General features: G+C 29.1%; 1 protein-coding gene and 1 pseudogene across 1 annotated transcript; one reads left to right on the forward strand and one right to left on the reverse strand.

The window, feature by feature from the left end:
* The first annotated feature begins 4,562 nt into the window (after positions 1-4,562).
* On the forward strand, positions 4,563-9,028 carry LOC109813490 (UDP-glycosyltransferase 74G1-like; annotated as a pseudogene).
* A 7,470-nt stretch (positions 9,029-16,498) lies between these two features.
* LOC145954662 (uncharacterized) lies at positions 16,499-17,699 on the reverse strand. Its single transcript, XM_083069349.1, has 2 exons — positions 17,358-17,699; positions 16,499-17,269 (listed from the first exon to the last, which is right to left on the reverse strand). The coding sequence occupies exons 1-2, from the start codon at positions 17,697-17,699 to the stop codon at positions 16,499-16,501; spliced, it is 1,113 nt and encodes a 370-aa protein (XP_082925475.1).
* Between the last annotated feature and the right edge of the window lie 1,552 nt (positions 17,700-19,251).

Here is a 19,251-nt window from a genome sequence, read left to right on the forward strand (position 1 = left end):
AAATTTTTACCATAAAAAAATATTTTTCAAAATTATTATATTTTTTAATAAAATTAATCAAGAATATTGGTTTAATTGCATTTTATATCTCTCAAACAATTGTGCAGTTTTGTGATCTCCAAGATTTTAATTGCATAATTTTAGTGCTTAAAGAATTACAATTGCGCGATTTTGGTCCTTCAATTTTTAATTGAACAATTTTAGTCCCTCGAATATCATAATAGTATGATTTTTGTTTCTCCCATTAAAAATTAATAATTTTAATATATATATAATGTTTTAAAATTAAATAATTATTTATCTATTCAAATTAACATATATTATAATTTTTTGTAATGTATCAAATGATATATATTTATTATTACTAAATAAATAAAATTTATATATTATTAATATTTTAATATTACTAATAAATTAATATCAATAATATTTTTCCTATATTTATAAATAAACTAATAATTTGATAAATATATATTAATATATTTTTACAAAAATATAAATATATAAGATCAGATATATTTTTCTAATTAATATACTTATATTTTTGTAAAAGTATATTAGTTTATCTATAAATATATTAATAATATTATTGATATAATATCAAAAATTATAACATATGTTAATTTGAATAGATAAATAATTGTTTAATTTTAAAACATTATATATATATGTTGGATATCAGCACATATCAATCAGAATCTGTTGGAAATCAGCATATATCAATCAGAATATTCAATTCTGATTTGTAAAGATTTAATGTTAATAAGATCAATTTTATTTCCCCTCCTTTAATTATTTAGATACAGCATTTATAGGGAGAATTATTTCCCAGATTTTTAGGGATAGATTAGTGTGCAGATTTATTCCCTTGTATTCTATTTATACCACTTTTGTATTTTTCCCAAATCAGAGAAATATACATTGTATTTTTCCGCAATATATATATATATATATATATATATATATATATATTAAAATTATTAATTTTTAATGGGAGAAACTAAAATCGTATTGTTATGATATTCTTTATTAATTTTATTAAAAAATATAATAATATTGAAAAATATTTTTTTATGGTAAAAATTTTAAAATTACTTATTTTTATTAAAATATTTATCTTATTAGATATAACAACATAATTAAAATATAATTAATAATATATATTTTGTAAAATTATTAATATTTATATTTTTTAAAAAAAAAGTTAAAACCGGAACGGCCCGTTCTGAAACCGGAACGGGCCGTTCTGGTTTCACTTTTTGTGTGTTAATTTTGCATTCGGAACGTGCCATTCTGATTGCAAAATTAATACACCAAAAAAGAAACCAGAACGGCCCGTTCCGGTTTCAGAACGGGCCGTTCTGGGTCCAGGTATTTTAAAAAAAAAATTTATCCACGTGGCATCCACATGGCATCCACGTGGTATCCACGTATGTATCTACGTGGCATCCACGTGGGCAAAAGTTAACTCCGTTTAAATAATTTGGACGGAAGTCCTAAATTGAAACCAATTAATTTTTAAGGGACCAAATTGAAACCAATTAATTAGTTTGGGACCAAATTGAAACCAAAAATTAAAATGGGACTAAATTGAAACAAACAATTAATATAAGGGACCAAATTAGTGTTTTAGCCTAATTTTAATGTATGGTGCATTCTTATAATTTAATGTTAAATATTCAAGTTATCATATGAGTTAAGTGAGAGAATGTTAGATTATTTAATCTAATATTGACTCATATATTTAAGGAATGACTTTTAATATAAAAAAATATGTCTAATATGATAGTTTTTAGATTTAAAATATATTAAAAGTCATTGGAGATTATTTTTAAGTTATTAAATTAATTCCCTTCCATCTCACTTCATTAATGAGGGCAATTTTGATATTAAAAAAATAATTTGAAAAATAAATAAATAAATAAATAAATGGAAATTAAGGAGTGGTTTGTTACAAAAGGACATCCTGTTTCCTTTTTATTACTATTCTTTTTCTTTATGATTACATTCATGGAGGATCTTGTAAAGAAATAAAGAAAGTTATTTAAAATATTTAAAAGTAGTTTTCAATGCCATCAAGAGACCAATTATAAAAAGTAAGAGAAGAAAGAACAATTATAAATTCATGTATGTTTTCTAAATTTTTTATAAAATGATTAAGTATAAAAATAATAAAAAAAATATATTATTTAGCTAATAATTTGTATGAGAGGATTCAAATTCTATTTTTAGATTCAAAAGTGAAATGACAAAATTAGTAAATACAAATAAAGAACCATTAGTATCTTTCAAAATAACTTTGATTGACTTTAAGTACAAGCCCAAGTTTTAAACAGTACCACTGTACAGCCAATAATTAAAGAAAAATTCTTCATCCTCTCACTGAATTGTCCGAAACATCCTCTGACCGTTTAAAAAATTAATTTAAATTATAAAATATTAAATTAAATAATTATTTAATAATAAATTTATTAAAAAATATTAATATTTTAAAATTTTGGACTGTACTTCCTCTTTGAATTCGGAAGATATAACAATGCTCATAATTAATTAAAAGAACGATATACATCGTTTAGAAAATAAGAAAATTTTAAGCCGGGATGCAACATATCCACTGGAACATTTTATTTCAGCAACATAGCATATCGCTTTAGATGTATTAATTTAATATATATTTGTATTATTAATGTACTTTAGTATTAATGATTGATTATCAATTTTGAGATATCATGTGAATTTATAAATAAAAAGTTGTCTATGCACGTTTTAAAAAGTCAATTATTATTTTTTTTTGCAAAATAAATTAAATAAATGAAGTTTCAAAACTAGCTTAATAATGAAAGAAAATAGTTAAAAATAAACCTATATCTCAATTTCTTACAACTGGCTTTTAATTAACTTATTTGTTTCTTTAATCCTTCTGCCACGTTACATGTAATATTTATTACTTCTCTCATTTTCCCCCCCTTTTATTTCTAGTTCCTCCATCCCAGAATCAGGAACATGTTTAACATTTTATATATATATAAAAAAATAATTAAGGAGGCGTATTATTTAACGGTCACAACCGTGTTTTAAGTATCCAGTATTATTACTACTAGAGAAATATTAATTTCTTGCAAATTTTTTTATAAAAAAAATATTCGTGGAAATTTTTTGCGAATTTTTTTACAACAATAATTTCATAAATTTTTTTTTATGAATTTATTTGTAAAAAATAATTTACAGATATTTCTTACAAAATTTTTTATGAAAAATAATCTGTAAGAAATTTTTTCAAACTTTGTTATAATTTTAATGATCAGAAATTTTTTTCATTGTAAAATTTTGCTGAAAATATTGTAAGAATTTTATTTTATTTCTTGCAGATTTTCTTGGAAAAATAAATTCGTAAGTAATGTTTATTACATGGTAGAAAAATTTCACAGATAACTTTTCTTGCGAATTTTAATTCGTAGAAAAAATAAAAAAAATAAATATTTAAATTTATAAGTTTAATATTTTAAAAAAACTTTAAATCCCACATCGATTGAAAATAAAACAATTAAAAAGTATATAAGTTGAGACAACACTTACCTTATAAGTTGATTTGTATGGTTGAGTGTTAGGCTTATGATCTACAATAATCTTAAAGTTTAAAAGATTTCTTGTGGACTTTTTTCACAAGAAAATTTCTTATGAATTTTAAAATTTGCAAAACCATATTGTCCACGAAGATATTATCTGTAGAAAAATTCATAAGAATAATATTTATTGTGAATTTTAATACAAAATTCGCATGAAAAGTCGCATGTAATTAATAAGAGAAATTTTAGTAATGTATTGAGTGGACCCTTCGGATATCTAATGTTATTAATATTGTTAGGACCACCCTTTGACACATCAAGAAGCGTACGTACATACAAAAGTACATATACATGTGACATGTTAGACATCTAATTTTTCATGTGAAAATAATTTATTTAATAACAAATCTCAGTATTATTTTTGCTGTATAGAAATACTCTTTTAAACATTAATAGAGTATTGTGACTTGTGAGTGATCATAATCTTTAGTTCATTTTTCTGTTGCACTTACCATAAGAAATGTTATAGTGACATATAAAAAAAATATCATTATATATCTATAATATATAAATATAATATATGTAAATATAAATTTATTTAATATATATTTATATACAATTTTAATGTTAATTTTAAATAAAATTTAATAATATATTTTATTTATCACTATAATTTATATTTATATATTTTAATAATATATTAACATATATTATATCTATCATATTACTATAAATTGAATGAGATTCCATAACAGTTTTAATTTAGTCATTATCTTAAAAATAAATAGTGTTTAGTTTAATAGTTCAATGTATGTCCCAAAGGAGAAAATGAAAAATACATAAATTCATCTTTTTTTATCAATTCAATCTCTTTACAACTGACGTGGTTTTGATTAGGCAATGCTATGATTGGTTGACACCAAGCCCTAAAGGTACAAATTGTTTATCAATGACTTCGACCTTACATTTTTTTTAAAATTTTTATAAAACCAGACCCTCTCATCTCCACCCATCACACACAAAAATGGAGAATCAAAGAATAAGAAGCAAAGCACACTGTTTGGTGCTATCATATCCAGGACAAGGTCACATAAACCCCATGATTCAGTTTTCCAAGCTATTAGAACGCCAAGGGGTGAGAATAACGCTTGTCACAACTCGTTCCTACTCCAAGAATTTGCTAAAGGTACCTCATTCTATGGCACTCGAAACCATTTCTGATGGGTTTGACGAAGGTGGCATCGCAGAAGCTGGAAGCTACAAGGCCTATTTGGATCGGTTTCATAAAGTTGGGCCAGAGACTTTAGCTCAAGTTCTTGAGAAACTTGGTGAGTCAAAAAACCATGTTGATTGTCTCATTTATGATTCGTTCTTCCCTTGGGCACTTGATGTTGCTAAGAGATTTGGGATAGTTGGAGCTTCTTATCTGACTCAAGATATGGCTGTGAATAACATATACTATCACGTTCACTTGGGAAAGTTGCGTGCTCCTCTCACACAGCATGAGATTTCACTCCCTAAGTTACCTAGGACATGCCATCGTTTTTCTTTACGTATGAACAAGATCCAACTCTCTTTGATTTTGCGGTCGCTCAGTTCTCCAATATCGACAAAGCTGACTGGATCCTATGCAATACATTCTACGACCTGGATAAAGAGGTAATTATTTAACAAGATACTAATTAAATTTACTCATATTTTATATAGTAATTTTAGATCTCGTTATTTTTGGTTTTAGTCACTAATTAAAATTATTATTTTTTTGTCAATGTAACATTGAAATACATTGGTTTTAAACATGAGTACAAACAAGTTGAGTCAAGTTTAACTTATCAAATTTTGACTTGATTTGTGAGAAAAATTAATTGCTGGACTTATTTGTTTAATAATGTTTAATTGAAAGTTTGAATTTGACTTGTTTAAAAAATATATATAAATATATACATTTATACATCAAGAGATATCCGTTTATTTGTTTAATTTCTTCTGACTTGATTAAATCCCAAATTTTCTCTCACTTGATTAATCTAAGAGTTATATTTTAACCTTCTCATCTCTCATAATAAATTCTCTCTCACTTTATATGTTCCCTATATATATATATATATATATATATATATATATATATATATATATATATATATATATATAGCTTGGAATCGTTTCATTTAAATAATTGAACCCAATTTCAACCTTGATTTTTCATATTTAGTTAAAAGAATGAACTTGAATGAGTAATTGATTAGTAAAACCTAATAGTTCACAAATGTGAATAAAATATGACTCCTTTTTTAGTAATGAAAAATACCACTAACCCTTATATTTATATATATATATATATATATATATATATATATATATATATATATATATATATATATATATATATATATATATATGGGGAATGCTAATATACTCCCACCTATTTTTTAGTGGAAGTATGTTAGCAATCTACATCAAAATTTTAGGACAAAAAATCACACATTTTTTTTATTTGATTAATTCGTACAAAGGATATTATAGTAATTTAATTTAATTTTAAATGAAAATAAAATATTTTCTCTCTCTTATTAATTTCATTCTCCAAGTCATTTATTTATTTTATTAATTAATTTTTATTTGTTCAGAGAGAGGGGGGAGACATCATGAGAGATGAGAGAGAAATGAGTTAAAGAAGAAATTTAATAGAAGAGAGATAAATAAGTTAGAGAAAGAATTTAATAAGAAAGAGAAATAAGTTGGAGAAGGAATTTAATAAGAGGGAGAAATGACTTAGAGAAAATATTTTATTTTCATTAAAAATTAAATTAAATTACTATAATATTCTTTATACAAATTAACCAAATCAAAATGAAATGAGTGGTTTTATTGTCCTAAAATTTTGATGTAGGTTGCTAACATACTCCCACTAAAAAATAGGTGGGGGAGTATATTAGCATTCCCCATATATATATATATATATATATATATATATATATATATATAAAGCATATCCAATGAGAGTCTGCTTTATTATGAAAGTTAAGAGAGTTAAAATAATAATCTTTAAATTATAAATAAAAACAATTAACGATTGAGATTAATTTAAAATTCAATTATAAACCCATTTCATATGGAATTATTACTAATTAATGTTGTCTCTATAACTATCACCATTATTGTCACTCATCGCTATCACTACCATCATCATATTATTGCTAATATGGTGACGACAACAATGGTGGTAGTGATAACAACAACAACAATGAAAGTGGTGATGGTAGTGTTGACCACTATCATCATAATCACTATCTTCATTATTATCATTATTATTTTTACCACAATCAAGTCATCACCACCACCAGTACTATCATTTTTGTCATCAACATGTGGCACTAACACAATGGTGGCAAAGGCAACTATAACTGCCACAATGGTAGTGATAGTTGTGATAGTGATGGGCGATGATGCTAATGGTAGTGGTGGAGGCAACAATATATTGTAACAATCTCATCGAACAAAAGTTTATAATTGAGTTTTAATCTCATCCATTATTGGATGAGCTTCATATGTGTGTGTGTGTGGAGCGTATACTATGAGAATGTCATTTTTATGTAAAAATGAGAATGTTCAATCCAAAGCTTCAAATTAGAATATAAATGACTTAGATTAAAATATTATAAATAAAGCTACCACATACTATCACCATTGTAATTGTCTCTACCATTGTCATCATCACCACCATAATTGAAATCACCGCCATCACCACCAATAAATTACTTGTTTTTATGAGAACAACAAATAAAAACTCTAAGATTAAAACTAAAAATAATAAACTATTAGGATTAAAGTCTTATTATAAACACCTCTTATATATAAGACCACTAATATTATTATCACCACCCTCATTGTTGCCATTGTCATCAGCCACATTCTTATTACCACTACCATTGTCATCATCTATATCACAACTTTCATCACCATCATTGTAGCCACTTCCTCCACCATCAACATTACCATGTGGCAATGGCGACAATAAGGGTGGTGGCTATGCTAACGTTGATAGTGATGATACATTGATAGTGGTTGTTACCATTGTCACAACAACCACCTCTATTGTTGCCATTGTCACATGATGGAAGCGAGTTGGGAGTATTGGTATGGGTAGAGACAATAACAACAATGACATTAATTGATGGTCTTATTAGAGGAGTTTATAATAACGTTTTAATCACAAAGATTCATTATTTTAAATTTTTATCTAAACGTTGTTATTTGTTCTCAAGTATCCATATAAGCAAGTCTCTTAACTAGAGTCACTCCCTCTCTCTCTCTCTATATATATATATATATATATGTATATGTATGTATGCATGTATGTGAAGAATTCTAACAAAACTCTCTTTCTAACACTCTTATTATTGACTAAAATTTATTAAAAATTACAAATTTTGCATGATACATCTCATTTAATATGTCTATCTTTTTATTTAGTAGTAGAACCCAACAAAAACTATGATTTTCAGCCAATAGTAGAGAGAGTATTACTAGAATTTCTCATATGCATTCAGTCATGGATTTGACCTTTCTTTAACAAGTCATAATTTTTACATGTGTGAAAATTTGTTACATGCATAATTCTTTTATATTTTTAATTTTTTCATGTAAAATTTTTGTTATTAATATTTTTTTTAGATAATAGATTGGTTCATGGAGATTTGGCCAAAATTTAGGTCCATAGGACCAAACATACCATCTATGTTCTTAGACAAGAGATATGAAGATGACCAAGATTATGGAGTCACACAATTCAAGAATGATGAATGCATGGAATGGTTAGATGATAAGCCAAAAGGGTCTGTTGTTTATATATCATTTGGGAGTATGGCTACCATTGGTGAGAAGCAAATGGAGGAAGTGGCTTGTTGTTTGAAAGAGTGCTCAAGTCACTTCTTGTGGGTAGTTAGAGCTTCAGAAGAGAATAAGCTCCCTAAAGATTTTGAAAAAATATCAAAGAAAGGGTTGGTAGTGACATGGTGCTCCCAACTAAAAGTTCTAGCTCACGAGGCTATAGGATGCTTTGTGACACATGCTGGCTGGAATTCCACATTAGAAACTTTATGTTTAGGAGTCCCCACAATTGCAATACCATATTGGTCAGATCAAAGTACGAATGCAAGACTTATAAAAGATGTTTGGAAGATTGGAATTAAGGCTCCAGTAGATGACAACAAAATTGTGCAACGAGAGGATCTAAAGCACTGCATAGAGGAACTAATGGAGAGTGAAAAAGGCAAAGAGATGAAAAATAATGTCCTTCAATGGAAGAGTTTGGCTATAAAAGCCATTAGTGAGGGTGAAAGTTCTTATAACAATATTTTAGAATTTACAAATAAATTGTTTCGATCATAAATTTCATGCCCTTAATTACAAGTTACTTCTTATATATAAAGGACATGTCGACCATGACCATGATGCATTTTGAGTAATTTTCTTTTTATGAACTTATTTCCTTTTTTTCAAATGTTGTGTTCGGATGAAAGATTTTAAAAATTTAAGAAATATGAATGACTTTGATTTCAATTTTCACCACTCATAAATATTTTGTTTGGTTAAACAAATTTAAATTTTCAAAATTTTTAATTCTTGGTTTAGATATGACAATTTAATTTTCATTGTAAGCAAAATTGATTAAGATTGAACTTCATAAAAATAAGCATTACCTAATTTTTAAATATTTAATAATTTAAAAAAAATCTGTTTGAATATGTAATTAAAAACAATATTGATAATCTTTATGTCAACATTGAAAGAGGAGAGATAAAGGTAGAAGAAAGAAAAAGAAGACGAAAAAACAAGGGATAAGAAAGTTAAAGAAAGAGAAAAGAGAGAAAGAAAATAGATAGAAAAAAGAGAAAATAAAAAAAAAGAGAGGGGGAGAAAAGACAGAAAGGGGAGAGAGATAGATAGAAGAGAGAAAAGGGAAAGAGAGAGAGGTATGGGGGAAGATAAAAGATAAGAGAGAGAGGGGGGATAGAAATGAGAGACAAAACACATATATGAGATAAGAAAAAATAATTTGAAGAGTTTCAAATTTTAAATTTTTGAAAGAATTAGAAATTTTATACTTTAAAATAATTTCACAAATACTAGAATTTCAATTTCTTTATATATTCTCTATAAAAGAAACATTTCACTTCAAAGCATTTCAAATTCATAAAGGAATGAATTATTTTCTTAAAATCTTCCATCGAAACACATTATTAATGGTAATGATATTCTTAAAAAGTTTTTAAATTTCCAAAACCACATGGTTCCATTCAATTTTCATATTAGAATGTGAAACTGTTTAAAAACAAATTAAACCCATGTTTATTTGTAGATATATTTTTTTTTCCAAATGCATAGTGCATGTATACAAAATTGACACATAACATTAAAGGTGTTTTATAAAATTGTAAGCTACTAAAAGGTGTTGTTCCCTTTAAATATGTTTTATAATATTTAAAAGGCATTTTTATGAAATTGTAAACTACTAAACTAAATTTTAGATTAAGAACTTAGAATTATTTATAAAATTCAAAAAAAGTTGTAAGTGACAAACTATATATATGAGAAAAAATATTTAATATGATAACTAAAATAGTATTAAAGAGATATTTTTACTAAAATAATTAGAAAAGAATGTGTTAAATACATTAAATGATCGAAATATTTTAGTACTTGTATACTTTTAGTTTTATTTTTGATGCACGGTCTTACACAACTAACATAATATTACATATTTTTAATTAATTTTTAAAAAGACATTTTTATAACCGCAAAAATCAAACTAAACCAAATAGCAAAAATTTGGTTTAGTTTGATTTGGATTTCATAATTTATTCAAACCAAACTAAACTAAACCACACTTAATTTTGTTATTTGGTTCAGATGACTTTTAAGGTAAAAATCAAACTAAACTGCATCGTGAATACCCTTATATTGTAGTTATAATGTAGGGGTGTAAACGAGTCGAGTCAGATTTGGACTATTTTAGTACTTAACCTAATAAAATTTAGTTGGGTTAGGTTGGCTCAAATTTGTCAACCTTTTTTTAAGCGACCCAACCCAAACCAACCTAACTACAATCGAATTGAGTTGAGTTAGATCTGTGACATCCTTTTGCCCCATGCCATAATAATACAGTAAGTAAAACTGAATCAAAAGGAATATATCATTAATGAAAATCAAGTTGTTCAATAAGAAAGTATCATATTTTAACTAAATGATAACCAATGAAATTCTAATACAATAGAATTAAAAACGATTCTAAAAGCATAACAAAAGAAATCAAATCTTGGCTAAACTTCAATGTCACATCCTATCATAGGAAAATCCCAAAAGCAAAGGCTAGACCTCGTCATTGACATCATCATCATGATGAATCTCATATGCAACAACATCCAAATATAACAAATATAAGAAATGGGGAGTGAGAAATATCTCACTTTGGCTCACGACGTAAAATATAACCGGATAGCCAAACACACATAACAATACAGTAAACAACTAAATCATTACAATAACATGATAATAATACGATTTATCGTAAAATGGAAAGATTTAATATATTTGATAATACAACATATCTCCATATAAACATCATGAGTTCAACACATAGATTCATTCACATACACAATGGAATGGACACAAACTATAAAATACTCATGTATGTGGTGGTAGTGAAATCAAATTGTGGTGTATTGTCATAAGACAACACATAGAGTAGCATAGGAAATCATGTTAGGTCACACCCTCATCGCACTCTACACTAGAAGGATATACAACTAGGGTCTTGTTTGGACAACTATGTTGCACAAGTTCCGCCCCATGCATGAAATGGGCGAGACTAGGGCTTTTCAAACTCAACTTTCCCCAAGGATTTTTTCCTAAGCTTTTATACAAGGGGGCCTATCCTAATGGTGTATTCCATATTATACCCATCCAAAACAAATATGCATATGATGCATGCCAAATAGGACTCAATGCATTATGATATTACAACAATACACATTCCCAACTGTACACCCATTCCTTTCATCTCATATTCACATTGCGGCTAAGTCTCGACTTAGACTTTCCATCATATGATCCTCACAAGATCCATATACATCGATTTTCCAATATCAATTCACATCCTTTACATCAATCATATCTCACAATATCATAAATACATACTCAAGATATCATATTCCGTTATTAATATTAACTAGTACAAGAGTTCTTAGAAAAGATGGATTAACCAAGAGGGATGAATTGGTTGCTTAAAAATTTCTTACCTAACTTTCTTGGTTTTGAAAAACTTTTCTAAATCTTTCCAAAGAAGTATATTGATCTATAGTTGTATATATAATACTTAATTCAGATTTAGTGTAAGTCTAAATTCACTTAATTCTATATGCAATATTTATGCCTCATAACACATAACAACAAGCATATAAACAAAATTGTAAGACTGTAAAGTTAGGTGTAGGGAGAGAGAAAAATGCATAGCCAATTTATACTGGTTCAACCACATCCACTTGTTACCTACATCTAATCTGCAATCAACCCGGTAGATATTTTTCACTAATCTTTAATACTAGAAGTTTTATACTACATGCAATACACTTTTACACTATTAAAGAAATCACTTATTGCTCCCTAACCAACATAGAGGTATACTCTGATTCCAACTCATATTCATCTAATTCTGGTAGTGATGAGATGTATTTTGAGATTCTCTTAGCTAATTCTCACATGATTTCTTTAGAGTACAAGTTGAAAGAAATTAAATATAAAGGTTTGGAAAAAGAAAATCTTGAACTCAAAAGAAAAATGGCAAATGATGCTAAAGAGGTATTAGGTCTAAAAAATAAGATCACTAGTTTTGTTCCTACTGATATAGAAATCTTAAAAAGTGAAAATATTCAACTTAGGAAGAACTTAACTAAATTTGTTGATGGATCCACAAAACTAAATTTTCTATTAAAACATAGAAGGATCCCATCTGAAAAAACTGGTCTTGGTTTTGACTCAAGTCTTGAGACTTCTTAGACCAAACCCAAAGTCTTTTCACACAAAGCTAGTGAATATAAATATAAAAATATGGGCAAGAGAAAAACTAAGAGAATGGGAACCTACAAGAAAAGAACTAGAAAGATATGGGTACAAAGATCTTAGTTTTTGTTTCAGATATCCTTAGCGGGAAAGTTAAAGGATTCACACTGGTACCCGGACAATGGATGTTTGTCGTAACCGAAATCATGACAGGATGACACAAACATTATTTTAATGGAGCCGCCACCAATATTTTATTTTAAGGGAAAAGCATTGAAAAACCTTTTTAAAAATAAGCTTTAAAATCAAAATTGGGTTTGGAAGTCAATTACGTGTAAGAAAGGTATTAGCACTCTACGACGCCTGTAAAAAAAAACCTTTAATTAATTGCGCAAAATTATATAAATTCATAAATATTTATTTTACGCCTCAAAAATGTATATATATATATATATATATTAAAAAGAATGTGAGAGATGCTTCTTTTGTATTTTTATTTTTTTAAAAAAATCATAAGGATTTGGGTTAGCAAATGGCTAATCAATAATAAACCCTAGCAATAATATTAAAGATAGAATTGTTATTCAATTAATATTATTAATAATCATTTTTGTTTTCATAAAATGATAATTTTTAATTTACCTTGTGCATAAAAACTTAGGATAACAAATGACTATTCTATAAGCTTTTATGATTTATATGATATTAAAGGTAGAAACGCTACTCAATTATCATCATAAATCGTTGCATACGAGAAGATAATTTATATGTGAAATAAACCTCTTTTATTTATTTATTTATTTTAAAAAAGAAAACTTGTATAAGAATTTAAGTTAGCAAATGGCTAATCATTAAACTCTCAAAACAACATAAAAAATAGCATTGTTATTCAAATAACGCTATTAATTATAGTAAAATATTTGGAATTATCATTTGAGTGAAAGATGATGATTTTCCTAATTTTGAAAAAATATTTACACAAGACTTCAAGCTAACAAGTGGCTAGTCATTAAACTCTCGTAATCAAATAACGTTAAAGATAAAAATGTTATTCAATTAACGTTATTATTTGTTGTATATTGAATACTTTCTAAACAATAATCTTGAAGACAACAAATTATATTCACTCTGTACATACAATTATTTTCAACAAATCAAAAAATAAAAAAAAGGGTTAAGAAAAGAATATGATACCAAATGTGAGGCGAATAAATTGTTGAACTTGTTATCGTGTTGAATTTTCAAATATGAGGATCTATTAGGTATTTTTTGGCTACCTTTCACACTATACAGATGCCTCACAAATCTCAAGAAATACAAAGCGATAGAAAGAGAGAGGATTTTCGAGCTATAAGGAGTCTTAGACTAATTTTTTATTGGCCTCGAGAACAGTGTCCGAGTCTACTATTTATAGACGTAAGACCTGACAAGAACGACTCATTCCAGATCAGAATGACCCATTCTGAATCATTCAGTTATGAGCTAAATTTGATCCTAGAACGGCCCGTTCTAAAGATAGAATGGTCCGTTCCATATATGAACGTGTCTCATAACAAACTACACTGGAACGACCCATTTTGGTCCCTTCTCAATTAGGGTTTTAGGTCTTTTTAGTAACTTGGAACGGGCTGTTCCAATTTAGGAACGACCTGTTCCGACTTGGGAATGACCCGTTCCAATTTTAGAACAGCTCGTTCTAGGCTACTAAAACCAACTTGTTTGGGCTTCAAGCTTCCTTGTTGTCATATGGTGTTGCCTTCATACTTTAGGAGCTCCTCCTCTTCATATTAGACGTCCATTTCATTGCTTTTGTAGGTCCGGACAAAATTGGGTGTCTACAACTAAATAAAATTGGTTATTCACAGTTACCCCTCTTTATTTATTTCTTATTAAATAATCTAAATAAGGTAATTTAGATCATTTGTGATAAGAAATGAATAAAGATGTGAATTAATTTTATCTAGCTACCAAAGACATAGCTCCTATTGTTGATGCGAGTAAGTTCTAAACTTGAACATTGGCACCAAAATGAACAAATACATGCTTGTATTGGAACAATTAAATTTTGGTACTGGAAAGATTCATTTTTTTTGCTTGAACAGTCAAATGCTATAATGTTGTGCTGGGATCGTCAAGTGTTAGTGTTGGATCAATTGAATGCTAATGTTGAATGATTGTATTGGAGTGGTTAAATGCTTGTGTTGGATCGACCGAATGCTTATACTGGATCGACTGAATGTTGTGCTTGATTGATTGAATGCTTGTGCTAAATCGACTGAATGCTTATGATGGGTCGATTGAATATTGGTGCTGAGTGCTAGTACTAGATTGACCAAGTGCTAGTGCTAGATTGGTCAAAATACTAGTGCTGGAAAGATTGAACGCTAGTGCTATAATGATTGAATGCTAATGTTGTATTAGCTAAATACTGGTGTCTAATAGATAGAATACTAGTGCTGGTTTAATTAAACGTTGATGTCGGTTTGACCAAATGTTGATGCCAGATCAACCAGAAGCTTCTATTGACTCGACCGAATGATTGTGCCAATTCAATCAAATGCTAGCGTTGGATTGATTGAATGCTTATGCTAGATCGACTGAATACTAGTGCAAGATCGATCTAATCCTTATATTGGATCAACCCAATGCTTGTGTTGAATTGGTCGATGGGTCGCACCAAGTAGATACTAGGCTTATACAATAGAAAAATGTAACTTGTGCCAAGTAAGTACTGGACTTAAATAGAAAGTCATATGTGAAGCAAGTGCTTAGTCTAAAAACTCTACGTTATAAGTTTTAGGAAACAACCGATGCAAATGAAATGTGATGCAACAATGATATGGTGTAAAATGAAACGCAACCTTCAAGACATAAACTTTTGTTTCTTTTCCTTTTCTTTTTGCTTCTCTTTAAGGTTAGAAATTCCTTATCGTGACACATGACCAAGGATCATGGATGAGTGAGGATTTTGGACACTTTTGACTTGAATGACAGTTGGTTATTCCTTTGGGTTAACCTTAAACTATTGTAAGCACTTATGAGTTGAAACAACGTTATCTTGTTGGTTGCACTTTGTAACATTTATCAAGAAATTATCAAACATATTGTGGCTTTTAAAACTCAAAAAAAATTTGTAATGCCTTGAATTTTCTTTTTTAGATGTAATGCATTTCCTTTCAATATATTATCATAAAATGCAAAAATAATTGACAACAAGGGGATAGGATAATCTTATTAAAGAGAGTAAAAATGTGTTTACAAAGGAAGTCATTGTATATGACAAGAATGACAAATATATACAATGGTAGCAATAGGAGGTAGCTGTTATGTGAGTGACACTTTCCAGATGAACAATGCTAGTACTACACTTCAATAACCTTGATTGATCGCCAATAAAATTGAGAGGATAATTTAATGTATTTATGCCCCAGTTTTTTGGCTCTGCCATGGCTTACCCCAATTGACACCTCGAAAATTGGCACGATACTTCTCTCTCATTTTGATGGATTTTTTTTATCCTAATTTTTGCCTAGATTGCTCTTTCGAGTTTTCAATCTAGCGAGTCGCTCTAATTTTTTCCTAAATCGCCCTTTCAGGTTTTCAATCTAGCGAGCCTCTTTTTTTGCCTAGATTGCTCTTTCAAGTTTTCAACCTAGCGAGTCGCTCTAACTTTTGCCTAGATCACCCTTTCAGGTTTTCAATCTAGCGAACGATTTTTTTTAAGCATAATATTTTTTTACTTCATCAGAATTTGCAGGATGTAGGAGATCTTTACCATCCATATTTGTGAGGATTAAGGCTCCCCCAGAGAAAACCTTTTTAACCACATAAGGTCCTTCATAATTTGGTGCCCATTTACCAAGACGATCTTTCTAAACTTGCAGAATTTTCTTAAGCACTAAGTCTCCTTCTTGAAACTCCCTAGGGTGTACTTTCTTTTCAAATGCCTTCTTCAACCTTTTCGGATATAATTGGCCATGACAAATTGCATTCAACCTTTTTTCCTCAATGATATTTAATTGGTCCAAACGGGTTTGGAGCCATTCCGCTTCTTCTAATTTGGATTCCATTAATACCCTTAAAGAGGGAATTTCAACCTCAATTGGAAGGACTGCTTCCATTCCATAAACTAAAGAAAATGGGGTTGCCCCGGTTGAGGTTTGAACTGAGGTACAATATCCATGTAAAGCAAAGGGAAGCATCTCATGCCAATCTTTGTATCTCACCACCATTTTCCGAATGATCTTCTTGATGTTCTTGTTTTCTATTTCAACCGCCCCGTTCATCTTTGGGAAATATGGGGAAGAGTTATGGTGCTGAATATTGAAGTCAACACATAACTCTGTCATCATCTTATTGTTCAAGTTGGTTCCATTGTCAGTAATGATTCTACTTGGCACACCGTAACGACAAATTAATTCCCTTTTAATGAACTTTACAACCACATTTCGAGTCACATGGGCATATGAAGCGGCTTCAACCCATTTGATGAAATAGTCAATAGCAACCAGAATGAAGCAATGTCCATTTGACGCTTTTGGCTCAATAGAACCAATAACATCCATTCCCCACATCAAAAATGGCCAAGGTGATGACAAAACATTAAGGGAAAGTGGCGGAGCATTGATGTTATCAGCATATGTCTGGAATTTATGACATTTCTTCACATATTTAAAGCAATCATTCTCCATGGTTAACCAATAATAACAAGCCCTTAATATTTTTTTTTGCCATGGCATGCCCATTGGTATAAGTGCCAAAAGAGCCTTCATGAACTTCTTTGACAATTCGTTGTGCCTCAACATCATCTACACATCTAAGTAAAACCATATCATGATTTCTCTTATATAACACTTCCCCATTTAGAAAGAAATTCATGGCTAATCTTCTCAAAGTTCTCCTGTCATTCTCTGAAGCATTTGGTGGGTATTCTCTATTTCTGATATAATTCTTAGTATCATAGTACCATGGATTTCCATCTAATTCTTCTTCCACTAACTGACAATACGCAGGCTGGTCATGACGTTGAATCTTTATAAGTGGCATATCTTCATCATTACTCAATGTGAACATAGATGACAAAGTGGCTAATGCATCTACTAATTGGTTATCCTCTCGAGGGATGTGATTAAAAGTGATTTTCTCAAATTGCCTTATCAATTCCTTAATGTAAGCTTGTTATTCAAATAACGTTATTAATTATAGTAAAATATTTGTAATTATTATTTGAGTGAAAGATAATGATTTTCCTAATTTTGAAAAAATCTTTACACAAGAGTTCAAGCTAACAAGTGGCTAGCCATTAAACTCTCGTAATCAAATAACGTTAAAGATAAAAATGTTATTCAATTAACGTTATTATTTGTTATGTATTGAATACTTTCTAAATAATAATCTTGAAGACAACAAATCATATTCACTCTGTACATACAATTATTTTCAACAAATCAAAAAACAAAAAAAGGGTTAAGAAAAGAATATGATACCAAATGTGAGGCGAATAAATTGTTGAACTTGTTATCGTATTGAATCTTCAAATATGAGGATCTATTAGGTACTTTTTGGCTACCTTTCACACTACACAGATGCCTCACAAATCTCAAGAAATACAAAGAGAGGATTTTCGAGCTATAAGGAGTCTTAGAATAATTTTTTCCCAGCCCCGAGAATAGTGCCCGAGTCTACTATTTATAGACATCAGACCTGACCAGAACGGCCCGTTCCAAATCGGAATAGCCCGTTCTGGATCATTTAGTTATGAGCTAAATTTGAACCTGGAACGACCCGTTCTAAAGGCAGAATGGTCCGTTCCATATTTGAACGTGTCCCATAACGAATTGCACTGGAACGGCCCGTTTTAGCCTATTCTCAATTAGGGTTTTAGGTCTTTTTAGTAACTTGGAACGACCCGTTTTGACTTGGGAACGAGTCATTCTGGTTTTAGAACAACCTGTTCTGGGCTACTAAAACCAACTTGTTTGGGCTTCAAGCTTCCTTGTTGTCATATGGTGTTGCCTCCATACTTTGGGAGCTCCTCCTCTTCATAGTAGACGTCCATTTCATTGCTTTTGTGGGTCCAGATGAAATTGGGTGTCTACAGCTAGATAAAATTGGTTATTTACAATGCTGACTACATATGACAAGAGAAAGGTCTATGTTCCTAGACCTACAACCACACGAAGAATATATCTCTTTTTAAAGAGAAAAAGGAAAGATTAAAGGCATAGGTAAGATAGGTAAAAACTCTATGCCTATTGTTTATAATGTTCTTTATGTGGAATGATTGAAGTATAATCTGCTTAGCATCAGTCAATTTTGTGATAGTGGATATACTGTGTCTTTTTGAAAAAAAATCATGCATATTCAAATGGAGTGATGGGTCTGTACTTTTTACTGCTTAAAGGAAGAACAATTTTTATGAGATTGATCTGACTAGTTTAAGCAAACAAAATGTAATGTGTATAGTTTACAAAGAAGGTGAGAAATTTATTTGGCACAAAAACCTATGGCATGTCAACATGAAATGTATTTCAAAAATATCCAAACGAGGTTTGGTATGAAGGTTGCTTGAAATTTCTTGGAAAACGCATCTTCTTTGTGATGCTTGTCATAGAGGGAAATAAAC

Source organism: Cajanus cajan, chromosome 2 (assembly GCF_000230855.2).
Source record: "Cajanus cajan strain Asha chromosome 2, NIPB_CcT2T_4, whole genome shotgun sequence".
NCBI lineage: Eukaryota > Viridiplantae > Streptophyta > Magnoliopsida > Fabales > Fabaceae > Cajanus > Cajanus cajan.